Here is a 27,639-nt window from a genome sequence, read left to right on the forward strand (position 1 = left end):
ACTTCGTCTAATATCCAAACAGTACTTTTCTCTATTTGCAATAATGTTTTGATTCAGGCAATTACTCCAAGCAGCTTCTACCAACTGAGTTTTTTGAAAACAAATTATTTTTTGTGATTTCAGAAAATGGAAACCTTTCCATGGAAGTTAACACAGTTAAGCAGTTGGTGGTTTTATTATTAGAGCTTGAAGAAACAGAAACAACATATCCTTACAATTTTGTTAGTCCAGACCCCTAAATATCCAGAGCTCCATAAAGATAGGTAGTGAAGGTCAAGATTTATCTTGGATGGATATCAATATACTCAGTTCCCTTGAGGTAATTACATGAGTTAGGCATGTATTGCCTCATCTGTTTCCTGTGTCTTCTTTATTCTTTGAAGTGTACAGGTATGGGTGAGTATCAGTGATTGGTTTCACAGGATCCCTTCAGAGAGAATACAAGACCTTTTGATCTACTTACCGTAGAAGGCTGTGGTCCTTGGACTCCAGACAATGATAGGAGCTTGGCTTTTTCTTTTAAGCCATGATTTGGTATCCTAACATATTTTTCCTTTTTCTGGAGAAGTCCCACAAGTTTGTGTTTAAGCCTTAGTCTTTGTAAGGTCTTGGAGACTTTAATTTGTTTTGCTAGAATACTTCTATCTCTTTTTAGCTGAACTTGATGTAGGATAGATGATACCAAAGTTTGAAGCTATACAAAGCTGTGAGAATTTATTTTCTCAAAAAAGATGGTTGTAATAACTGAAACCACCAAACAGGCTTTTCTGGGTTGCATAATTTATTAATTAGCTCTGAACCCAGTAGGACTATGTAAATTGGAAGCAACATGGGATTTGGGTCTCTATGTGAACTTACTTTACTTGAAGAATAAGAACATGACATAGAATAAATTGGAACTGCTTTTGCTGTGTTTCTGAAAGCTGTGGGAGTAGGAGCTACTTTGGGGGCCTGAAACAGGCAAGTTCTTTCTCTAAGAATAAGAAGTAACCATCTACAGCTAAAAGGAAAAAATACCAGCAAAGCTGAAGCAGAAGCACGTAGGTATTTGGAGGACTGATAGAGTAGTCCTTCATCTAAAAAGCTCTGTTCATCTATAAGAAAAAGCCAAAGTCACAAAGTGACAGTATTGATTCGAAAGTCTCAAAGTTGGCAGAACTTGTGAGCCCTTTGCATTACTTTTGGTTCTAGTGAGACAGAAGTGATGGAAGAGACAAAGAAATGAGAGACACCTGGATGTTCCCACTGCTGAGTTACATCAAATAATAGTTCAGTTTGTAAGGGATTGCAGGAGAATCCAACCTTCTGCTCAGACTGGGATCAGGCATGAGATTAGGTTGCTCAGGGCTTCATCCAGTTAGGTCTTGAAAACCTCCAAGAACGGAGATGGCACAGCCTCTGGGAACCTGTTCCACGGTGTGTCGTTACGATAGAAAAAGCTTCTCCTTGTTGGAACCTCTTTAGGTTCAATTTGTGACTGTTATCTCTTGTCCTGTAGCCATACATTGCTGTGAAGTGACTGGCTGCATCTTCTCGATAGCTTTGTTTTAGATATTGTGGGCCCTGTTATACACTGTGAAGTTCTCCAGCCTGAACATAGCAAGTTGCCTAAGTTCTTATATGTATTTCAGCCCCTAGCCATGTTGGTGGCCCTTCCCTGAGTGCATTCCAATGTCTTTCCTGTGTTAGGGTGGAGGTGTGTGCTTAAAACTGGTCATTATCATTGATGTAATGAGTGCCAAATAAAAGGTGATTAATCACTTCCCTTGATCTTCTGGCTATGCTACTACTAATAGAGCTCAGGATGCTGTTAGCTATCTCTACTTTTATGTCATGCTGCTGGTACATGGCTAGTTGTTCCTTTTCCTTGTCTAGGTTCTAGGGAATGGCACCCTTCTCTTGAGTGCATCAGTTCTGTTGTAATTTATGCCCACTGAGTTCACTACAAACTTGCCTAATCCAGGTGATGGATAAAGATGTTAAACAGATTCTAATGCAGAATCCTACTGTATTTCACTTGTTACCAGCCACTATCATCTAATCTTTAACATCAGACTATTTTTATCAATGTTGTAGTTCACATACCTAGACTGAAGTCCTAACTTGGCTATAAAAATACTGTGTGAGACAGTGCCAGAAGCCTTGCTAAAGTTGAGTTATATTTAATCTACTTGATATCCTTTTGTCCAAAGATCTGGTCATTTTACCGTGGAATATAGCTGAGCTGGCCGGACATGATTTAGCTTTGATGAATCCTCACTGGCTGTTCCCAATCACTCTTTTCTCCTTCATGAGCCCAGAAATTTGTTCCAAGAGGACTTGCTTTGTGACCTTCCTGGGACTGAAATGAAGCTAACTGTTCTGTAGTTCCTTGGCTTGTCCTTTTCCTCTTTTCTGAATATAGGTGTGACATTTGCCTTTCTCCATTTGCCAGGGATCTCCCCCAACCTCTGTGACCTTTCAGAGATGATAATGAGCAGCCTCACTGTGACATTAGCCGGCTTTGACAGAAAGTTTGAGTGTAAGTGAGCTGGCCTCTTCAATTTCTATGGGTTGAGTTCTTACAAGTAATTGTGGACTCAGTCCTCACCTACTGCTAGCAGTTGTTCTCTTTGAGCCCTTTTACTGATCATAAAGACTTGGAAGATCTTGTCAGGGAAGTCTGAGGCAAAAAAAGGCATTGAGCGTGGTGACCTCTGTGTCTGGTCTTGATAAATTGGCTGGTCTGTGTTAGAAACAGGTTTATGTTTTCTTTCTTAATATGGTGATGAAATCTCTTCTTGTGCCTACATACTCGGGCAAGCTTTCTAAATTCTTTCTTGTGTTTCTGTCCCTGCTTCTGTGTCCTGTATGCTTTCTCATGAGTTTCCTGTTTAGCCATGCCAGGCTCTTTATATATCTGTTTTGCTGAGTGCCAGGAGGACTGATACAGTACAGGAACTGTTTGAAATTTTGGGAACAGTCTGCTGATGGAAAAATATGAAGTCATGCCATTCTGAGTAGAATATAGTCAAGTACAGGGAAACTTTAGGAACAAGCTTTCTACTTGAAATCAGGTTTGATTATGTGAGATGTGACACAGTCTTTCTGAGGAGAACTACTGTGTTAATTAAAATATGATTAATTCTGTTTATTATATGTAATTTTAGGCCATATCCAAATGTCCAAACGAATTTATGACTGGAAGCCTAACACAAACATTAGTAACTGAAAAGAACATAACCACTTCTTGAAAAGCCTTTCCTAGAAGGAATATATAACTTTTTTCAGTTAAAAAAAGCAACTTCAGAAGCCATATGATGTGTTAACATGACATGTGCTATTTCCATTATCTTTAAAAGTATAGAGTATACTTGACAAAAGTATTTTTGATAAAAATGTTCTAATGCTGAAACTTTTCAGATTAGAAAAAGAGTGTTTCTCCATGAACCAGCAAATGAATGAGAAGATTGAGGAAAAGAAGAAGGTAATTAAAAACCTCTCTGAGAGATTAGGGATTAATGAAAAAACCTGCAGAGAGTTACAGGATGAACTTGGAATGGTAAGACAAAAAGCCTGTGGCATTCATTCACTGTTCAGTGTTTTTTTTAAACATAACTGTCAACATAATCTGTATTTGCTGTGCTGATCCGTGGAAGAGCTCTGCCGTTGCGTTACTCCAAGTTTGTTACTTTGTTTTGTAAATCTTGAGTAAATACAGCTAATACACTGAAAAAGCTAATTTGAAAATACATTTTAAGTGATACACCATGTATTTGACTGAAGAGGTATTTACAGAAAACAGTTATTTTAAAACTATGGCTCTGAGAAAAGAGTAACTTGTGTTTGCATTCCTAGCAAAGAAGGCAATTTGTGGATATGGATTATGATTCTTTCTGGAGAATGTTCTGTTTTTCTACCCAGGTTTTTCTTCTTCAGGCTTTATTAGCTACTATTGTAGGCTTGTTTATTTCTATTTTATGTAATATTTTGTTTTTCATGCAAGCATTTGACTGTAAAAATTGCTTTAAAATTGCTTGTTTGAAGGTGACGAAGCAGAGGGACTTTATTTTGGTGTGGACTTGGCATGTTGGATGTATTTTACTGGTTTATTTTCTGAAAGCTTTCTTCTCTTATAGGACTATTTTGGGGCCTTCCCACTGTTTCTATCCACCTCAACTTTGAATAACAATTTTGCTATCCTCTTGCATAGTAGCAGGACAAAGCAAAAGGTCTTAGTGTATCTAGAAAACCTTCTCTCTTTCCATTGTTTAGTATCATTTGCAGTATTTCTATACTTAGCCAATGTAAACTTCTTTTGATACTGGCTTGCAAATTTCTTCTCTTTCTCTCTCTTAGAGCTGTGAGTATGGAAGGTAAATGTGGTCTGTTCCCTGCTGCTGACAGGCATTGTACTAACCAGTGAGCAGGAGCAGAGAGCTGCATCAGAGGACCTTCAGACTTGTTGGTGTCTTTTGTTCAGTTGATGGAGTTTATTTCATACATTGTCTTAGTATTACCCATTTCCCAGACAGATTGGTAACTAATAAATTGAAGAAAAAAGAAATCAGAAAGTCCTCTTCCCTCTGGCAGAATCACAGCTTTTAATACATTAACATTTGCATGGAAAAAGACATTTGCTGACCTAGTTAACCTGAAATAGTGATCTTATCAGGCACAAAAGGAATATGAAGAGACAAAATCAACTGTCTCCTCTAACTATAGTCAGTAATGATTGCTATTTATTAATACAAAATACAATTCCAGGCTGAAAAATTTCTACGAGGAGCCTTGAGTGCTTGTTAACTATTGCTGTGATATGAGCTTTCCTTTTCACTTTGTGTTCCTTAGCAAAATTTATATTATACTTGACAAGAATTCAGGTCCAAATTCTGTTCATGACCAAGGTTCCTGGTAAGGGCAACAGTATTAAATGGTGTACTCAAAATGAACATTACATTGCTGAAAGGTAAAAAACAAACTAGATTGTCTCAGTTAAAAGAACTGTTTTATTCATAGAGCTGGTTGTTTTAATTGTTTTACTGGAACGATTTCAAACCACAAGACTGTCTTGAACAGGTAATAAAAATACTAATTTTCTGAGGAGTAATATTAGTGGTCCCCTATGGGATTAGATTTTTATCACCTTGGATGGCTTTGTGTTTTTCCTGAAGACTTTTGTATTTGTTTGGGAAGCAGGAGTGCCTGTGTGTGGTCTTGTTTACTTAGTCTGGGCAGCATTTTGTTGTTTTTCTTCCCAAAATGAAAAAGTGACAGACTCTAGTGGGAACAAAGTATAGATAACATTTCATGTACTGTTATTAGGCTTCCCTATACCCATACTAAAACTGTGAAGATGTCAGTGTTCTCTTCCCTTCATTTCACCCTCCTGCTTTCTTGATCTATTCATTACTTTCTTACGTTTTATACTGTTGTTAGACATCCTGAATATGTCTTTTCCACTCCAGTCTGATAATATTATATTGGTTTCTCACTTTACTGCTAAAAAACAAGTTAATGTTATTGTTTGTAAAATATTTGGGAAATATAACCAAACTAGTGAAGGCTCTTTGTTTTTAAAAAGCAGACTTGTGTAGGGAAACTATTCTTTGGAAACTGTATATAAAAAAGAACTTTTTTAATGGTTCAGTTGAATGTATAGTAAAGCAGTTATGCTGCTTTTAATTTTAAATATCAGCATGTGGCAGAAGTTTGCCAGAAATTTGTATGGATCAAATGTGATAGGATTTGTTGGCATCAAAGAAAACTGTTTATGAATGTTCAGCATGAATAGGCTCTCAAGATTTCCATTATGTTTTTCTGAGGAAATTGGTCTCAAGCTTGTCATTATTTCCAGATAGGGTTTTTAGAAACTTTTAGCTTGAAGAATAGCCATTGTGATTCAGAACTTGTTTTAAACTGAAACAGCCCCAGCTGTATTCCTGCCCCATGGAAGGAGTAAGAGGTGTCTTTAATAGTTTTAAAAGTTACTTAGGATATTTACATTTCTGGCACCTAGTAGTAGATGATCCGGACAAGTGGGAGATGTTGAGCCTTTATATTATGAGAAATGTATATTGAAATATGGGGAACTTGCCAGTTCACCAGAATGCATATTAGGAAAGTTAAGTCATTAAAAATAGTGTATTTTAGTATAAATTCCTGTAATTTTTAAAAACTGTTTATTAATTTCTTCCCTTTTGTATAGATACTATCAGGAGTAGGACAGTTAGTATATAATAGTGCAATAGCTTACACCCACAGCCTGTCTTTTTCTGTGTGGCATATAATTCTTTCTTATGTTATACATGCAGTCATGTGCTCTATACATCTCTGCTGTCTTTAAGAGCCTTGTACGTTACTGTAAACTGAAAGTCAGAACAGAAGTGTCGACAGTCTAATTCCTAGACATAGGCATTAACCATTGTTCTTAAACAGAAGTGTCTTGTCTGAACAGACAATTAAACACTCTGAAGATTATGATTCTGTTCTACAAATTCTGTGGAGTAGAATCAGGTACTCAATGGCAAAGATGTAAATCTCATCTAGATGAATTACTGTGAACATAGCTTTTTCTTTCAATTTAAAAAAACTGAGACACAGTTTTCATTAATTTTGTGCTAATGATTGTTAAATGTTATGTTACATTGATTCTTATTTTGCTTGCATTAACTTAGGGGTGGAACGTTGCTACCCAGATACTACTTCTGTTGTCCTAATTTAAGAAGACCGGTCAGTCTGAAGCATATGCTTAAATGATCTTCTACAAAGAAACCTATTTTGTAATTTTTTCTTGAAGCGGAGAGGTCACTCAAGCTGTGATGTCCTATTGTTTGAAGACAGATATCTAAAAAATGCTATTAAAGTTGACAGTTCTCGAAAAATTTTCTCTGACTGAAAAAACAAATCCAAAAAACCCAAAGAGATACTTTATAATATTCTCTCCCACCAAACAGCTGTTACAAATCTCTCTTTAGGGGACTAGAATAGTTCCATATATAATTTGTGCATTCTTGATTTATTTCATTTCAGATTATTAAAACCAAGACACTAAATTTCTTGAGAAATTGTATTTAATTTACACATGCCTAGGCACTTTTTAAAGACCTCTTTATAGACTTTGGAAAATTCTGGCTAATACAAGAAAATAAACCTTATTAAGTATTCAGTAGTTAGATAACTTGAGCAAAAATAAATAGGAGCCAAACAAAGGAGTTTGTGAGTAATGATTTTGTTCTCTTTGTTACACTGCAATTTATGCTTTGTTGTTTAAAATTTGTGCCACTATTGTGCCTGCTATACAGATATAACTGTGGATCAGTCATTTGGAGCCTGTTTCTGTAAGTGCTTTGATTTGGTTCCCCCAAAGTCATACCTGGTAAACATTCTGATGCTTTTGTAAAGAATTTACCCAAATACTTTTCAAGGAGTATCTGAACATACTGCTTTTTGCTGGCTGTGTGGATAGTTCTGTTTCTGACACTTGCTCTGCTATTGTCAGATGGGATTTGGTCTGCAGACTGAGTGGATGAATTAGTCCGTATGCAAGAGAGTCACACAAGAAAATCCCCGTAACTGTAAACGAAGTAGAGAAAATTATTATTGGAGTAATGGCAGTTCATTGCAGGACTGGACCCCAGTTTTCTGCATAATACTACCAGGGTTTTGATAGGTTAGTTTTGAAAAGGCCTTAAACCCCTGCCTACATGTTTATTTTTTAAATGTTACTGAACTTGAGATACAGATGCACATTTTCAGAATCAGGGCATGCAGGCTATTCTGGAAATGTGTGTAGAGTTTGCATTTATTTTATTCAACAATGGGTTTTGGAAGATGTTGAAAAATCAATGAGACTTCATTTCGGTCCTTGAACAGGTGATGGAATGATACCAAAATCAAATACTGGCAGTTAAGGAAGGAAAATATCTCTGCAACCAAGGTAGTAGGGAATTGCCCAGATAAATGCAAATACCCTACTTCTGGAAGATTAACGTAGTTTTGACAGTGGGTGGAATAATTTTTATAAGTAGTAAGGTGTCCCAATGATTATGGTTATTCTTATAGGTAAAGGATACAAAGCATTTGGAAAAAAATTTTTCTCCTGGTTGGAGCCTGTGGTACTTGTAATGAAAAATATTTGGCTTCTATTTAATTTCTTTAAAAGTGCAGTTGTGTTTTAAAATTGATGGTTAAGTAAATATACTGCCAACAAAATTATGTACCAAAAATTGATTTGTCCTTAAGGGATATTTTGTGATAATCAGAGCCTTCTTAAGGATATGAATTTTGGCATGGGGAAGCATTGTATATGCTATAATTCAGCATATATTCTGGGTTCAGAAAGTATGACTTTGCTCTCATGTTGTTTGGTTTCTAGCCTCCTATTTTGTGAAAATTTTGATAGGGGGGATGTAGGAAATTCTCCTAACATATTTTGAGAATTTTAAATTCTGAAGTGTTTGTGTGAACTTTACAAGACAACTGATCTCAGGGACCTGGGATTCCTGAGAGCAAGTTCTACCAGTAAAAAAATGGGGAGAAAAAGACATTCAGGAGACCTTCTCTGCATCCTAATCACCAGATCTCCTGCCCCATTCAGCATCAGACCCACATTTTGCCTAATCTTGCTTTTGCTGGTGAAATACTTGAGGAAGCCTTTCCCGTTGCCCTTCATGTCCCTTGCTAGAATCAACTTTAGGTGGAGTTTGACTTTCCTAAGCGTATTCCTCCATGCTTGGACAGCATTTCCATATTTCTTTCAGTTCACCTATGCCTCCTTCTACCTCCTTTATAGTTCCTATTAATATTTGAATTTAGTTAGGAGCTCCTTGTGCAGCCATACAGGCCTCCTGCTGTCTTTGACTTTCAGGAGCCACCTCCAAGTTTAAGAATGGTCCATCCTCATATGCAGGAAGTCAAGCAGAGTTAGCAGAAGGCTTACTTTACAAGTGTTCTTTCACCTTTTTGTACTAATGTGGTCTGGGAAGGAAACTCTCTTTAAGTAAAGGCTTTAGCACTTTGTCACCTAATTTCCCTTTTGAAGTAATCTAAGGAACACTCATACCAGTACCTTTCCAGTAGTTCTACAGGAATGGCATTCCCTAACTCAAATATGATGATGGATGGAGTTGCTGAGGGGGAAGTAATTTAATCTTCTGAAATAGTTGGACCTGACAGAAGATATCTTTCAGAAAGCTGCAATTGATTATGTTTGAGTTTTACACTTGTAGACTCCATTTTCCATTAAAAAGTAGAGTTATGTATACTTGCTGTGTTAGTTCAGACTGAAGAAAACAAAGGGGGTTACAGCTGCTACCATGAACTATCAAATGGGTCCTTATGGAGAAGATGGAGCTGCACTCTCCTTAGGACTGTGCAGTGAAAGCATGAGAGAAAACAGAAGTTTTAGAAAGGAAAATTCTAATTACCTGTAAGGGGAAAAAAAACCCCAGTGAGGATTGTGAGATATTGGAGCAGGTTGCCTGGTGGGGTTGTTGAAACTCCATCCTTGAGGATACTCAGAATCTGACTGGACAAGTCTCTGAGCAACATATCCTGACTTCAAGCATGGCCCTGTTTTGAGTAGGGAGTGGGACCAGATGACCTTCAGAGATCCTGTCAGCTTAAATTATTCCATGATTTTATGACTCTACGTGTTCTTAGATACCTGTCAGTGAGACATAAGAAATTAAATCGATACGTTCAGACCCTTTTGGACTCTTAAATTGTGCCTGGGTTTTCAGCACTGTAGTTTACAGTATTTTTCTTCAGTTTCTCATAATGGGGACAGTAACTGAAAGTGGGTGTTAGAAAGATACTAAATACTTTGCAACTGAAGTGCTTAGAAACTGACTAGTCTAAGGAATTTCCTTTTGGTCTTTATTGCTGTTGAAAAAGGGACTGAAATTGACTTAGGATGTATAGATGCAGTTAGCAAATAAAGCACAGAGAAGTGAAGCTGAATAGACTGGAATATATTGACTAAATTGTGGTAAATTAACTAAATCAAATGAAAAAATTGGATGAGGAGATTGAAAAAAAAGTCTCACATTTGACTTTTCCATGGGAAAAGGTTTTTCTGGGAAGATTTAGTCTGACCTTGTCTGTGCTAGAGTGGTTTATGTAAAAAGAGTATTTATTACATTGTGATGCTGATCATATTGTTATATTTTCTTATTTGTAATATATGAGGTCTTTGAGATAGATCAGTACACAAGAGTAAATTTTTTTAATGTGTTTGAATCCCATGAAATACTTTTACTGGAGCTCCGCAATTGCAAGCTCTATATAGATAATTTTATAGAGTAAGAATGAAAACTTACTTATTTTTGAGTATACAGAATTGGTTTGGAAATTCTGCATGAAACATAGTACAAACTCTCACACAAGGAAAGGCGTGTAAATGCTACAGGGGACCTAACATTGAAATACACATATGAATAATATATTAGTTGATATACAGTACATATAATTAAAATTGAAAGAGTAAAGCAAATTTATAAAATATTTAAACTGAATAGTGAAGAACACTGCAGAGAATTAAATGCATTTCTTGGGTTTTTTTCGGCTTGACAGTTATATGCTACCAGTATGTAGCAGTTTTTCTGGGGAGAATGTTTCCCACATTTGAGAAATTGACTGTATTCTTACACATGCAGTGAAGCATAACCAAAACAGTAGTTTATAGGTATGATAGAAAACACTGGGATTTTTCTCAATGCAAAAAGGGTAACCTTCCATCACCAAGTAGAACAAGTAGGTGTAAGAATTTAGAATAAAAATAAATTGAGTAATTATAAATAATGAGACATCTTTGAGCATAACCTTTGCCATGAGAAAATGTTGAAGTTATTTAAATCTGGTTTCCTCTTGATTGGAGGAGAGGGATTGTTGGGGATTTGGGTCTGGTGTTGTTTATTTGTTTGTTTGTTTTTTTTCCCTGAACTGCTGAAATGTATTACTTTTTGTCAGTCAGCTACTAAAATAGTACATTTCTTTGCTAACTCAGAACTACGTATGTCCAAGAAGATCTTGATCTTGTCTGAAATTATGGATGCATGTCTTTGAAAACTGCAAGTTCTAATATCAGATACAAATTCAATGAATGATTTGATATAGTCTCTCTATTATAGTGATTAAAAAATCTGCTGTAATATCGTTCTGCCCTCAGAATAAAGCCAGTGTCTTGATTTGAACAATAGACTGCACTTGGCAATCAGCTTCTTTTAAGAAAATCAGTGACAGAATCTGAAGGACTCTGCTGGTTTATATTCCGTGTGTTAAGGAGGAGTTTTTGATGCTGAAGGAATCATTATCAAGCATGGAAGATACTAACAATTAAAGTAGGCAGATCTGCAATGAGAATAGGTGTGGGATTTGACTGAGTGCCAGACCATGAATTTCTAGCCTGTCTGCCAGTAGTTTGGTGCCTTTCTGGATGCCCTTGTAGGGTGTAACAATAGATTTAATTGCTTGCATATGTGGGCAGCAGTTAATTAATGTTCTTTAAGGTATTTTTAAAGCAGCAAAAGAACAAGACTAGGTTTTAATACAACCATTTTTAATTTTTCCTTTGACTACCTGAAGCTTTTAGTTCTATTTTAAGTGCGTTTCAGGGTTCTGTGTTACTTATTTGTGATGTTATGTTATGTTTCTTGGCTCAAGAAGAGGAGTAATAAGAAATATAGCAAGAATTTAAACTTAAAGTGGAGCAAATATACCACTGTGATCTGTATTTCTTCTGCGTACTATTTTAATGGGTTTCTTTTTTCCCCCTCTTGTCTTGTCTGTATCTCCTGTCAAATAAAGGCCAAGAAACACCAGGTCTTTCTAACAGAGACGTATGAAAACAACATGAGAGAGCTGGAGTTACTCTTGGACAGCTTTGCTATGTCAGGCCAGCGGACAGCAGGTTAGTTGAAGGTATAAAATGACAGATGCATCTGTCAATGTTCCAAAGTCACTACATTGTGGGAATTCTGCAGATGCCTTTTGCATTCCCTCTTCTCAACATGCTTTGATTTGATGACATGATAAGAGCAGTTCTCACAGCAGTCAAATGGCCTTGCTAGCTGAGAAAGGGTGACGGAATGTGGACCTGCTGTTGTCAGCCCAGAGCTTGATTTACAAATGCTGGGGTGTATATGATCGGTCAGAAAAGGGCTCACTTGCTGTGCTCTAAATCCAACTGAGAAAAAAGTCCTTACAGTATACCTGCAAAGGGAACAGATGTTTTGCCTGAACTGAGCCAAATTCTGAGGCAACCTTCAGCAACTTAAAGGTCATATATTCAAAAAGGTTGTGTAGGACACATGATACAACACAATACTTTTTACCGTTGGTTGTGGACTAGTACTATATTGCATTCATTTCATCTAATACAGAACAAATATTACTCTGTTTTCGTTAAAATAAAATGTAAGTCAGTGGCTATCACTCTGCTATCTAGCTTTATATGTAATTACTGTGTGTCAAACTCAGTAAACTGTTGCCTGTTTAAACATTTGAAATAGTGGCAAACATAAGCTGAATTTTAACATCAAAGCTACTAATCTTTTAAAAAATGAAAACAGTATACTTTTTAAAGTACATATTTAAAACTATCTATAAAAGTTTTCTCTGTGTGGTTCCTGTTAGAAAATCACATACTAGACACAAAATGCTTCCAACTTGCAGTGCAAATAAACTGGAAGAAAACAGACAAAATGTTGCTTAAAGAGCAAATGAGTTTATTTTATTTCAATTGGGATGACATGTTTCTGTACATTTTACCAACAGTAGACATGAATGGGTTGTATAACACTTTTGAATGAAGGTGCATTTTTTTGTATCTTTAGAATCTTTTGTATCTTTAGGTTTTTAGGGCCTGGTTCTGTTAAAATTGAAGAAAGGTGCTACTTGAGATTTCTCTTGCCCTTAAAAGCCTAGCCTCAAATCTGTGATGCACTGATTTCCTCACATGGGCTATGTGATTTTTTTATTTGGGAACTGATAACAATTTTATTCTGTAATTATAAAGGTAATTCCTGTGGGTAGTAACTGTAGTTTTACTGTGGATACGTCAGACTGAGAAGCTCTTCAAAACTGTATGTTTTCTTCAATCTTGCAAAGTTCCACATGACCAGAGGGGCTTCAGCAATTCTGGGGGGAGCTGGATGCTGATGCTAAAGTGCAATTTCCAAAGCAGTAATTGTCTTTTGGGTAGGTTTTCTGTTCTCTCAAGTGGTAAACATTGCAGAGAACAGCTTTGACCTGTTATATATTATTAGGGATTCCATAACTGTAACTTCAGTATTAATTTGCATTGTTTAAGGTAAACTTTGAAAGCTCTTATTTAAAGAGATACTTTCTTTAAGCTTCACTATCTCTTCTGAGGCTCAGTCAAGGCAGAAAGTCAAAGTTAGCTCTGCTGCGGATTTAGTCTTTATGTCTAATATTAAAATGGACATTGACTAAGACGTTTGTTCCCCATATTTACCTTGCTTCTGAGCATGAAACTCAATTTCTTAATGCTATTGCTTTATTGTGTTTTACTTATGAATTTATTATGTAACTATTTCTTTCAATTTTCAGAAAAACATTTAGTGTAATCGTATTTGAAATGGGAATACCTAGATGGCAATAAAAATAAAAATCTTAAATAAATCTTTGTAGTCTAATTAGTAGATAAAGGACTACAAGCCACAGCTGGCTGGGCAATTTTTCTTCTTTTTGTTTTTAACTTTCAACTCAAGTGGTTGAGAGATCTACTTAAAAATCTGTCAGTATTAAAGGTCCAGTCCCTTCATTTAAGTGCTGATTGGGCTGTGATTATTGGGCTGCACAGGAAAAAGAAGATAAGATTTTATATTTTTAAGACTAAAAGCTATAGTATTTAAAAAAGTTATTCTTTTCTTTATACATTCCAAATAACAAGCATAAATCCACATCTCCTTTTTGAGCAACCTTTATAAGTTTTCACCAGCATTGATGGTGTTGCTGGTAAATTTGCATGATTTCAGTTTGTTCCTATTCATTTTATCATATTTTGCAGTAGTTTAGCAACAGGGTTTGTGCTCAGGGAAGTTTGCCTTCATTTCCGGAAAAAAAAAAAAAAAAGTGATTGTAATAATCTGAATAAAAAGTGAACTGGGTATAAAATGCTCAGAGTGTTATCCGCTTTGAGTTAATGTCACTGTTTAATGCAGGCCACCGGTACTGTTTTGCTCAAAAATCTAAACCACAGCACCATGTGAGCTGATATGAAGAAAATTAACTGTATCCTAGCCAGGCCCAGTACTATTGATAGAAATTGTGAAGCTGCAGGTTTAAGAGTTTTGTATACCTCTTATCAGAATCCTATTGAACCTGGCATTTTCCCAAAATTCTTCCCCTAAACTCATATGTGATACTGGGCAAATGCTTCAAGTATTGTGTTTTGGTTTGTTTTCTCTTTTTCCTCACTGTTGAAGTAGGGCCTCTTCAGCAAGAGTGCCATTTGTATTACACTGCATGTTTCCTTCATAGTTGTATGAAGACAATTACTGCTGGGCCAGTATTAAAGACATAGGCTTGTTTTCAGCAAGTGCAGTAAGGTGGAATCTGGTATTTCTGTTGGCAGACTGGGCAGCCTAGAAAATAGGGTTGCAGCAAAGGCACGGAATGCCAGCATGGAAAGTTTACTGACAAAAGTCTGATTTTGGCAAACGTGATGTAAATTAAGATAGTTCAGAATCATGTTTCGGTGATGGCATTGCAGATTAGAACTTTAGAAATGAAGATACTTTATTTAGACAACTGGATGAAAACCATGGCATTGGAGACAACTTCTAGATTGAGTTAACAGTTACTACTTTAAAATGAATGAAAATGGTGAGTTACAACTTTTCTAGAGCTAGAAGTATGGAAGAGTAGTACTTTAATTTTGTCTGTGCAACAAGATCACTGCAAAATATTCCTACAGTGGATAATAGTAAGAAGTCACTCTTGTAATTGAGAAGGAAGGACTGGAGCCCTGTGCATCCTTAACTAGAGCTGTGGTGAAGTGATGAAAATGATAATAAGGTGTTACAAGTCTCCTTCTTAAATGTGAAATCGAAATGTCTCACAAAAGGCCAGATCTTACCAATTCTTTCTTAGGTTGATCCTAAGTGTAACATTGCTATCTGGGACACCTCTAGGACTCTAAGGTTTGGTTAAGGGCACTGGAGCCTCATTAAGAAGATTGAACTTTTCCCTGATGCTGTAGACCTTTAGAAACTGTGGTAAGTAGGTGTCAACTGGAGTGGGACTGCTGATAACACAGAGCAGAAGTCTGTCACTGGGACTTGCGTTCTTTTTAAATTCACTTGGGTGCTGTAGAGACGATCTTGGTCCTTTTACTGAAAGAAATCTTGAAAGGCTGCATTGGTTTGAGTAGATGTGACTTTGACAGTAACAGTTGGCTGGCAAGTCAAAGTGAAAAGTTAGTGTCTGATCTGAATAGTACTGTACATTTTATGGTATTATCAGAAGGTTGGGAGAGAAGAGGCTAATTAATTGAAAAATTTTCAGAATGGCTGTTGGCAATGCTTTCTGACTTGTGCATGTGTGTAAGTTTTCCGCTGACTACCATTGGTGCATTATGTATGGCCTACAGGACAAATCTATCATTTTTGTATAATGCTTTGAATAGAATATTATGCTCATTAGATAACACTAACCATAGGATTTTTTAAAAATTCCCAACCTGCAAGTCTGTAAGTGCATCTCTTCTAGCTGATAAAGTTTTTTGGAGAGACAAAGAAAAGGCTTAGAGTTTAGTATCTGATTTGACTTTATGAGCCACCTTAGGTAAATTGCTTAGTGACACTGACCTTTCAGGGGTGATAAATACCTGTATCATCATTTAGTTCTGCTGGGAGTTATGATTGTTTAGCCTCTCTGGAATTCAAATGCCACAGATTTTTTTCACTTCTTTTGCAAAATAAGGATGCTATTAGTGTTGGTAAAGTTAGTTTTGCTTATAGAACATGTTAAGACTTGTGGAAAAGATGATACTATGATTTGTTACAAAATAAATTTATAAATGCTACGTACCAATATAAATTGAAGTGAGAAGAATAATCTGTCAATAACCTGGTATTTCTCTCTAACACCAGAAAAAAATGAATAGTTTGTTCTTAGAAATTTAATATCAGCTGACATCTTGTGACCTCTTGATCAATACAGTGTTGTTTTGCTTTCTTAGCACATTGTACTACGGGCTTTGGAACGTTCGAACTTGTTCATATGTCTCTAATTAAGGCAACCAGATCAGAAGTCTCTGTCTAAAGGTTTAATAAATAAGTGTAGTGTGTACATAATGGATTTATCAGCTTTAAGATTTATAATTGAAACGTTATGTAGGACTCTGCAGACAGATAATAATTTTTTTTTATTATTTCCTTTGGAATGAAATTCAAGATCATTTAAAAGGTTTGTAAGACCTTTCCAAGCATAATATAGTCATGTGATCTTTGGCTTAGTAAAACTTTGAGTAAATGAAGTACTACATTATAACATGCATGCTTAGTCACAACAGCAAAATAATGTCAGGAAAAGTGTAACATGCTTAACTTTCAGGGAACATGTTTTTCAAAGCATGTTATTGTGTGGTTTTAAAGTTGGCTGGTCTGACTGAGTGACACAGACTTGACCACACTAGAAATTACATGCAAGACTGCATACCAAGTACATTAGGTAGAAATATAATCGTGAATGTACAGTTCTGTATCTTGTATTAAAGCTTTAATACAAGTGTTTTTCAGCTGTATTTGCTGTGAAAGTATGGCTGTTCGGCTGCATCTCTTGTGGCAAACAAGGCTGCTGTTCAGTGTTTTGTATTGTCACCGAAGCCCTAACTAATTTTAATACCTCTCATCCAGGGTGTGTAGTTTTCTCTCTGTGGCTTTAAGGCTTAATTTTTATTCTGTATTTTTCTTCAGGCACTTTTAAGGACAAAGATAAACCTCTGAGTCTCTCTGTCCTTGAGACTTTGAGGTGTACCTTGACAGCTTACCAGAATGAGCTGGAAGATATGTCTAATGAGGTAACACTTGCACTCTTTGGCTCTATATGTATTGCCTTCGGCCTGCAGCAGTACATACGCTTTGCTTGTAAAAAAGGTCAGAAAAGTGGGAATGTTGAGTTGACAGCTTTACGTATACCTAAAGAAATAATCTCTGTCACTTCTATTTCTCTGAGCTTGCCCTACAGTATAGTTTCACTTACATTGAAGGGGACAGGGAGAAGAGTTTTTTTCTTTTTAGTTTAATTTGTTTCTGTTTTCTTATTAAACCTGCAGGGTTTATTATTTTCAAGAAACTTTCAGGAAAATGAGGCATTCATATCTAGGATTTCAGTTAAAAGGTGGTGATTTAAGAGTTCAACAATGTATACTGCAATATTCCTAAATATGCAAAACCTGAGCCTCAGCAGTCATTGGTATTGGTTATGTAAATGTGCATGCCCTTGTACATTTAAAAAGTGGCATAATTTCTTATGGGATGAGTGTGTTTATGATGAAGTCTCTTGGTGCTGTTTTAAGGTCTTTTCAGGTAAAATAGGACTACAATAATACTTTTTTTAAGTTATCTAAGACAATAATGGAAGTATTTCAATTTTGTGAATCTTACCCTTGAAAAAAAAATCAGATGTTTTCCGTGCAGTCCTACTAGCCTATTATTTCATTGATTGAAAAATAACAATCCTGCATTTATTTTCTCATTTATATTGCTAACGTGATTAAATTAATCCTCTGGGGTATAAATGTTTTATGAATTTGTGGCTTTAAAGGCTTTAGAAAGAAGGTAACTGCACAGTTAAAGCTTTCTGTACAAACCTGTAATTAGCTTGTCTTTGGATAAAATTGGCAAATACAGAAAGGCAGAGTGTTATAAGATTGTAGAAATGGCAGTGCTGTTTTTTCATTCCTAGGTTTTGTCTTTTGTTTTGACAAATACATAGTCTAGCTAGTCACTCACATTTTTTAAAAAAAAAAAAAAAAAACAAAAACAAAAACAACCCCCCCGAAAACCTCAGAAGATAGTGTATCGGCTTTGCCCCTTTTATTGGGAAAAGAATGGTGTCCTGCAAGACCTTTGAGTTTGTTCAACGGGCGCAAAAATAAGCGGCCATGGAAACAATTATACTTTTGTAAACAGCAAGCACTGTTAGGTCTCTCCCAGTGAGATAAGAGAACCAATGTGTATAGTCATTATGAAACTCTTCTGAGACCCAAGTCTGGAAGCTGCAGAGTAACTAGGAACATATTACCCACAGCGAATTGTTATTTGGGAGGAGGAATGTCACGTGACAGGCAGTACAGTTGAAAAGTCGACTCAGCAGGCTTTGGCTTAGTGATGTGCTTTGTTGTGAAACTGTGCCAGAGACAGCAGTGGGGAGACCAAGGGGGTGGCTGCTAAGAAAGCAAAGAGAGTATTCTGACAGAAAGAAGAATGAACTGTCAAGGAAAATAAATCGCAAGCAGAGCAGGACCAACAGATGACCTGCCACAATACTTCCCAGTAGGACTGCGTGTGACTGACCCTGAAGTTGTCGTATGGAGCCAGAGATCACTGAGCACCTTCATGATGCACAGAAAGGGCAATGCTCTGTCCTTCTTGATTACCCCCTCCCCTATAGATAACGCCGCTTTTGGCTTTTTATATATTAGATATGTTTAGTAATAAAACTTTTTAATAATACAATAATGCACAAAGGGACTATGAAGGGCACTGTGCAATAAAACCAGGATGTTTTAATATACAGCAGTAAGGGTTTAGTTTTGAGTAATTATGCAGTGGTTCTTTCTATAAAGAGATTTTCAAAAGACCCCACACATCGATGGAGTTATTAGTGTATGTGTACACCTGTATGTTTAAGTGAAATATAGTGGTAAGCATGTCATCTGTCACCTTTAACTTACCGTGTTAAACATTAGATTAAGCGATCTAGTTCATTTGTGTGACTGAAAGGTGTGTAAGTGTTTTGTTTTTGACAGATAACAAGTTTTTGGCTTTCTGTATAGTGCAGAGTCTAGAATATGTCTGAGGAGAGAAAGAAGGCTAGTAAACTAACAAAAAGACTGGAAATATTCCAGTAGCATTCTGTAATTTACTGTAATAATTTCTAAGGGTTCTGCCAGGTCTCCTGATGTGAGATCAAACAAAAATATAATTTCCAGAGTAATTTGTAAATTTTGTAAATGGGGTATCTTACTTCGGAGTTGCTCCTTAATGCTCAAGTGCCAGCAGTAGCCTGCACTATAATGCATTTCTATTCAATACCTTCTTTCAGACACCTGTATTGCTAACCTCATCATCAGGTAACCAAAGATACAGGTTATAGTGATGTCTTGTTATCTCTTCTGAAAGTGGAGAGCGAAGCTATTATATATTATGGTCATGAGCTACCTCTAAGAAGGTTGCTTGTAACACCACAAACAGTTCAGTAGTCATCACGCGTCTTGGAAACATTACTGCTTTTTATGGATATGTGAGTACTACCCAGCACTCAGTAAAAAGTAGAGATCATGTTCATAGCTGGACAATTTCTGCAGATGGCCACTGACGTTGAAAACTTACTTTCTTAAATAATTTCTGAGGTCATAATCTGAATTTATTACATTTTCAAATACGTTTCAAAGTCTGTGTCAGTTATTTTGAGTGTTAATGGGCAAGTTAGTAGTGGACTCAGTTTGGGATTCTAGCACTGCTCTTAAGTCATTATAAAAGAGGTATTTAGTGCTTTCGTAATGGCCCGTTATTTAGACTGTATGGAGTATGAATATTGTCAAATGAATTGAAAACAATGGGTTTTTTTTACATTTAATTGCAAAATTCTTTCTTTATGTTGAAGTGATTTTGTAGCCTTTCTGTAAAAGCCTGTTTGACCTCCGTATTTTATACAGCTTGAGAAAATGAAGGCTTTGTGTGAAAAGATGACAAAAGAACTTGAGATATCCAAAGAGAAAACGTGTGCTTTAAGTCAAGACCTTAAGGTATGGTTTAATGAACTTAACATAAAATTCGAAAGCTCTGCAAAAATATCTTTCTGGATTTAAGGTATCTTTTTTTGTTTTATCAGAATAATTCTCTGTATCATTGTATTCTGTTGAGCAGACTAGTTTACCTTGCAAGCTTGTGTGAAGCCATGCTGCTTTATTCTGTTTACCATCTTAGACTACATAACTGATCATTTCAGTGATTGCACTTTTGAAATAATTTGAAATAGATTTATCAATTTGCAAAGTTTTGTTTTATATTGAAATCAGCATCAGTAATTATTTTTCCCTTAACTGTTTTTTGTAAGAGATTTTAATTACCTCTGTTCATATGAAAGCCCATTTTATTAAAGATGTCCTTTCCTTTGTTAATTTTTTACTGTTTGTGTTTATCAGACAAGTTAATGCATGTATGAAGCATCAGATCAGCCTTAACAGTTGCACAATGTGCAGCCCAAAATTCCTTAGATTAAAATCTACCTGGGAATTGAGAAAAACACTTGAGAACTCTTTTAGTTTCTGAACAAGAATTTTTTTTGTCTCTGTTTTTGGCTGACACACCATTTTTGTAATGTCCCGTCTGGTTACATCAGTGGCCAAGGGAGTGAGGAAGTCTTGAGGTCATGGTTAAACTTAATCTCCCAACTGGCGGTGTATTATATTACTGCCAAAATAGAATGTCTCTGCTCCCAGTGTTTCTTAGATTCTTTTGTTGGGGATGTGCTGCTTTATCACTTTGGTTTAGTTACAGATACTTCTGCAACACTCATCAAATCTTCATATTTATTGATATTTGCACATGATCTGTCATCTGATCTGAACTTCCTTTACTAATTTATGTTCAGAAGACTCAAGACTTCTGTTGCTCTTGCAGCATCTTTGTAAGGCACCTAAAAATTTTGCAACCCATTGCAACATGTGCTTGTATTCTTCATGCAAAAACTGAGTTTGCTGTACACAGATGGTGCTGGTTTTTGTGCAGTACACCAGTTTCTGATCTCTTTAAATTTTTGGTAATAAAATTGTATATATGCGTGAAAACTAGATCCAGTCTGAAAACATTTGTGCTAGATACTTAATGTTGCTTTAATATTTTAATATTTTCATTAGGAAGAATAAAAGTTATCATTGATGAATTTGGGAGTATCTTTCCTATTATATTTGCTATATAATCAGCTATGATTTTATGAAAAACAAACAGTGCTTTCAGTTTGACCTTTGGTAAACTTTAGCAGTGCTGAAAGGCCAGTGCTTGTAGAAGAGGAAGGCATGTGCATCTGTCCACTCCATCTCAGCAATCCTTTGGCTGAAAAAGGGTGGGGTATTAAGTTCTTTGTTTACCTTGTGAGATTTGGTACTGGTAACATAATGATTATATTTATGACCATTTCTGGTTATTAGTTTCTTCTGATGGTCAGACTTCCAAAGAAGAGTCCTCATGTTTTTTTATCATGCAGATAAAGAATTCAGTGGGTAACAACAGCTGTCTGTTTTGCCTACCAACTCAGCTGTAACGGATCAGAGATTTACTCACAAAAATAATGTATCTTTTCACTAGCTCTGAGAGGTCTCCAAACTGCAGAGGATAATTTGTGTCTATGCGTTCTCAGTTGTGGGGGTAGAGGGGACTCTGAAGGTCACTGCATCATGGAGTTTTTAACGCTCAGAGGTGGATTTTTGATGCCATCTAGTTACAAGCTGTGGAGAAGGACTGTTGTCAATTTTGAAATTCTGTTATTGATAAGATACAGTCAACTTAGCCTGGAGTCTTTTGAACATATGTGGCTGTATGACTGTTTACTTCTTCAGATGCTGAGCACTGGATTAAGGTAATATTTTGTAGAGTAAAATTCTTACCAGCCTTTCTGTTCTATGCCTCTGTTCTACAGGAAGCTCAGGATAACCTGGCTGTTGCCAATAAAGAGTTAAATCATCTGCACACTAAGTGTGCAGACAGAGGGACTTTAATAGGAACTTTAAAAATGGAACTACAGAATGTACGGGAGTGTTGGGAGAAGGAGAAAGTACGTGCCACAGAATCTGAAAATGAAATCCAGAAGCTTACCAGGGCTTACCAGAAGGATATGGAGGTATTACCAGAGGCAAGATGACTGTCAAAAAGAGTCTTTATTTAATCTCAACTTTATTCATTTACATACATCAGGTGGTTACTCTTAGGCTTAACAGATTTATCCCCCAAATATGATTTTAAGATACGAATTTTGAAATATGTATTTAATATCTAAAAGATCTCAGGGTATATTGGTTCTCGTTCCTTGTAACCCTTCTGGTATTTTACATTTTTGAACAACTGAGTTTATTTAAAGAGCTACACCTATGAACAGTTATTTCTTTCTTTCAGATCAAAAGTTAACAAAAATCATTTACAATTGGAACATACAATAGCATCATCATCATATGTTGTTAATTACTGATTCACCTGGCAATTGATAGATAACAAATGTGGAATTGAGGTAGTTTTGCCTGTGTGCCACAAGACCTAGAAATTCTTATATGTGACCTGTTAGCTCATTGTGCTGTGCTATATATGGGAATTGCTGCACAAAGTCTTATTTCAGAACTATTATCTTTCTCCTTATATTTGTTTACAGATGTTAATTTTGTTGGTTTTTGCTCCCAATAAAGCACTTATGTACTAGCAATAGCAATGATATTCTTTATCATAGTTGTTGTGCATATTGAGCTTATTACTTCCACAAATTTGGACATGGATGCCAACTGAGTAAAAAGGAAACATTCTTTCCACCTCTCTTACAGTCTGGTATTTAAATAGTGTCCACATGAAGCAGCTGGATTTGTTACACACATCAGATAATGATTAAAGTGAAGGAAACTAGAAGTCTGGCTATATTGTAAAGTCAGCATGTCTACAACAGTGTGGTTGGATTCAACATGTGTGAATTGATTTTGGGTCTTGGGATCCCTTTTTTAACACCAAATAGATAATTATCCTTGGTTTATCACAGCTCAAGCAAGAATGTATTGATGGTGGCAGACTGTTTTCCTTGGGGAATTAGGGGATCTGCTAGAAACAAACTAAATTGCAAATTTTGTTTGCCTAAAGTACCATGAAATAATCGTGAGAAAATGCACCTAAGTATAATGGAAATGTCTCAGAAAACACATAGTTCCCCATCTCAGCCATCCCCAATTTCTTGATGTAAAGCCTCATCCAAGGCCCCTGGAAAACAGTGGGAACCTTTACAATGGTTTACTGATTTGGAATAAAGGCTCTGTTACTTGTGGCTTTTGAGGTGCAGCTTTTTATTATTGTCTTAATCGAAGTTGCTAAGCTACATATAGGTACTAAAAGGATGAAGGCTGGAATTTCTGTTGCGTGCTATTATTGCTAAAGTTTATTTATAACTTACATCAATTTATTATACTACTGACTGACAGTGTAAATGAATGAGGCATGGCTTGTAGAATTTAACTGATGAAGCTATAAGCCTATTGTCTAGCTATTTAGTCACACATAATCCACGCGAAAGCAATTTTTAAGACTTCAGAGTGATAGTTGTATAAACAGTGTTGTGCTGCCAAGCCAGTCAGACAATTTTCTGCGTGCTGTGTAGAAGTGAGTACAATTTGCACATACCTGAAAGTGTTAACACAAATGATTAAATTGCATCTACTAATAGCATGGAAATTTTTATCTGTATCAGGTCATGATTGTGACCACTGCAAGACTGGGCTTACTGTATTTATATACTATGTCTAATTAGACAAATTTTGTAAAAACTCTTTTCTTACTCTGGCTTTAGTATGTGTGACTGCAAATATATTAACAAGGAATTGAGAAATTTTGAAAAGGTTTGAGAATGAGCTCTATGTTTTTTCTTTCAGTTGCATGCAGCTCACATTACTACACATATGATGCATCTCTTTGGATTCTAACACTGTTCAGATACAACAGTTAATTTTTCTTTTTGTCTCAGGAGAAGCTAACCTTCCTCCATAGTTTATACCAGCATTTGGTAGCAGGCTGTGTGCTTATAAAACAACCAGAAGGCATCCTAGATAGATTCTCTTGGTCTGAGCTTTGTGCAGTCTTGCAGGAGAATGTTGATGCCCTGATCTTAGACCTCAACAGGGCTAATGAGAAGGTAAGTGTCCTTAGGCATCAGCTACCTCTATTAAATTCAGTGACATTTGTCCACATCACAGTATCATTAAAAAGGACTGACATTCATCTTATTTCAAAAAGAATTTGGATGTTAATAATTCAATACCATTAATTATGGCTTGTCTACAACTCAGTTTGATGCCATTGCTATGGGCATGTAAATGTGACTGAAGTCTGTATGAAGTCTCTAAGCTCCATTTTCTGTGCAGGACATGCTAATAGTACTAGCCAATATTAGCCACAGGGACCTAATTAAAAGAAAATAAATTAATCTTACTGATGAAGCCATTCAAAGAACTTAGTCATTTACACTAATAAAGCAAGTCTTTATTTTAGCATAGAAACGAAACAAAATGCACTTACTCCAAGAACATAACCTTTAAATTATATGTTTATGATTCAGAGGTACTGTCTGAAAAAATGCCAGTGTGATTTTTTTTTTTCTTATTTATTGCAACTTTTGGATTATGAAATTTGTATTCAGAAATGCAATACTTGTTTTATAAAACCTGTCAATATTTGTTCAAGGGCAAAGCTGTATTTCTCTGAATGATTTTGATGTGAATTAGCTTATGTGGCCTTTCTTCCCAGAAATCCCTGCATTTTTAGGAAAGAAAAGACCTCTTTTTAAATAACTGAAACAGGCTTCACAGGCTAGCTAACATATGCCACTCTTTGGGATTTAAGTTCATGCTTTGGCTCTGTTGATCAGGCCAGTCCTACAGTCTAATAAAGTAACTCCAGATCCCGACTGCCCTGATACTCTGTTCTTGAGGCATAGGAAGGGAAAAGCTCTTCCACATGTTTCTCATCTGTTGGAATTGTGACCAGTGTTCTGGCCAAGTAAAGGACAGGGCTGGTTACAGTGAATTGTTTTGATGCTGCCCATCATTTAGTAAATGTACCATCAGTTAATGGAAATTACTAGAGAGGGATAGTATAAAATCTGGATTATGCAGGTTGTATGAACATTTCTGTTTTCCTTTTGAAGTGGGGGAGGAAAGAGAATGGAAGGGAGGGGATCAAACACTGTTGGCAGTGTTTGGGGGGGATTGTGTCTTACTCTTTCTTGCTTTCTTATTTAATATGGTCATTGAGATTGATTATGGGGTCACTAGGGCTCTTTCCACATACTTGCTAGCTTTTCAAAGATTTGGGCCAGTTTTCAAAGATTTTTTAGCTGTATTGTACCTGCTTTCTGAGAACAAACTTATTTTTAATTTTTTTGTGATCTATTTGGAAGGTGTCTTGCAGATATTCTCTAGTAGCAAAGTGTAGGCATGTGTATTTAGAGGTCATTGTTAGCTTGCTTTGTTCCTCTGATTAGTTTGCATGGGAGCTGTAAAGTTAAACCACAGAGTGAATACATTCATGCTTGTTAAAAACACATCATAAGCTAATGAGCTACTTGTGAGAAAAACATTCTGTATGCTAAAATTTCCTGACAGTATTTTAATACCAAATATATGGAATGTCTTTGCTTTCCACTGGAAAAAAAAAAAAAAAAGGAAAATGTAGGGCTGGATTTTCATTATTACTTGCAATCCTTGCAAACTGCTAAAGGACTGGTATACTCAGATTACTAGTTTTGCAGCACAAGATTTAATGCGTTTGTTTCAAAAAAAAAAAAAAAAAAAAAAAAAGGAAGAAAGGGGAATGTCCAATTCAGGTTTCCAACAAAGGTGGCAAGAAATATCTGTAAGGTGGTATAAGGATGGCAAAACTGAAACCTAGGAAAACTCATTATTCCAAAATATGTTTCAGTTTTGTTGTAAGATTCAAGTAAGTAATCTGTCATGAAAGGCATTTACTTAGTTTTAATAAGTATGTTGAAGAAATTACAATTCAGATTTTATGCTGAAATAGTTTGTGCTTAAATTAGTATGTACAATTAAAGCAAAAAGGTATTTTGAGAGGTAAAAGAATTTATTTTTAAATACTTGTCACACAGATATCCCACCTAGAATATGTTTGTAAGAACAAGTCCAATTCTATGAAGGAGCTTCAGCAGAGCCAGGAAGATGCTTTTAGCAAAATGGCTGAACAGATGAAAGCACAGGAAAGCTGTTGGCAGGAACAGAAAAAGTATCTGGAGCAGCAGTACTCTGGTCTCCTTGGGGAAGTTCATGCAAGGGCACAGGTATGGTGCTGTCAACTTACAATTTTTTTTTTTTCCTTTTAAATATTTAATGGATTATTTCAGTAGTTTAAGCTCCTAACCAATTTCATATTGTTTGGGAATTTTAATATATCTTTAAAATAAAAAACCCTAACACTGTGCCAGTATTAACTTCACTTACAACAAGAAATAAATTTGTTAAAACATGCCAGAAATCATTTCCTTAATTTGGTGTAGTAGTTACTACTGATTTTTTTTTTTCCGAGAACATTAAATATGTAAGATTGAAATTGCTTATTTTAAGAATTACATAGGGCAGCAGTTACTTTTTCAGTGTCATGCTTTGCCAAGTCTCTGTAGAGTAACAGTAATGTGGTGTCATCTGGGGATAAATTTAGGTATGTACATTCTGACCCTAAGAACCAATTAGCAGTTACAGTGGTGGATTTCAACAGCATTAAAGGACTTTACTGTACAGATACTACAGTGAGCAGTGGTTCAGAAGTGTAAAACTGCCATCACTGATTGTTAAAACATTATTTGCAATCTAAATTTTTCACTGTTATTCTACAATCAAAATTCATTGTCTTCAGAGTCACATTCCCTGCATGTGTTTCAGTTAAAAGTGTTGTGAAATGGAGGAAACAAGATATGTCTTGTTATTTGTGACTGCTATCTGAAATTTACTTAAACAGAAGAATGCTGTACTTGACTCAGATTTTGGGCTTGGAAGTCTTTGCACTTTGAAAAAAGTATGAAGTATTCTTTAGACAGAGAGATTTATGGTAATTTATTGGGAATGAGTTAAAATCTCGTATATATTTTTTGCTTGATATTTACATTTCACATTGGATTGTGGCAGTGCTAAAAACATCCCTGTGAATTCCGTAAGTGGCATCCAAGCTGGCAGTGTTGTAATCTCAGCAGCACTGTGTCTGTATACGCTTAGATGATTCAACAAAATGTTGTCTCATCTTTTTTCCATCCCACGTTCCAGTTCATCTTCCTTACCATTCAGTGTCAATCTGGGAAGAAGACAGTCTAATTTCTTCTGGATTTCTGATTTGTGACTGACTTTGGACCTGCAAATACCAGATTAAGATTTTCCGTTTCTGGGGTCCACATCAGATAGGATCTGTGGGTTTTTGTTTTTAGGACTGTCCTAATCATGATTGCTTGTTTTTCGTAACACTTAACTGTCTTTTACCTGTTGCATTTTGAGCCTGTTAACTGTATTTGTCTGCAAGATTACTGCTCTGTTGGATCAGAGGTGTGCGGACAGACTAATGTTGTAGGCTTGTTTCTATAGGAAACAAGGAAAAATGTGCCACAAGTTACAGAGTGTCTTCAAAGGGTCTTTCAGATGTTGCTGAGTGCCAGTGTTTACATAAA

The 27,639-nt window shown here is 36.0% G+C and overlaps 1 protein-coding gene across 1 annotated transcript in view; it reads left to right on the plus strand.

The window, feature by feature from the left end:
- The window catches only part of CCDC171 (coiled-coil domain containing 171), a 129,148-nt gene that overhangs the window by 35,574 nt on the left and 65,935 nt on the right, over positions 1-27,639 (plus strand). The window contains exons 9-15 of the mRNA XM_042804472.1: positions 3,403-3,541; positions 11,788-11,890; positions 16,923-17,026; positions 19,889-19,978; positions 21,871-22,071; positions 23,941-24,108; positions 26,080-26,268. Coding sequence (XP_042660406.1) covers positions 3,403-3,541; positions 11,788-11,890; positions 16,923-17,026; positions 19,889-19,978; positions 21,871-22,071; positions 23,941-24,108; positions 26,080-26,268 — 994 coding nt within the window. The remainder of the gene's footprint in view (positions 1-3,402; positions 3,542-11,787; positions 11,891-16,922; positions 17,027-19,888; positions 19,979-21,870; positions 22,072-23,940; positions 24,109-26,079; positions 26,269-27,639) is intronic.

Source organism: Tyto alba, unplaced genomic scaffold (assembly GCF_018691265.1).
Source record: "Tyto alba isolate M040663 unplaced genomic scaffold, T.alba_DEE_v4.0 Super-Scaffold_42, whole genome shotgun sequence".
Taxonomy (NCBI): Eukaryota; Metazoa; Chordata; class Aves; order Strigiformes; family Tytonidae; genus Tyto; species Tyto alba.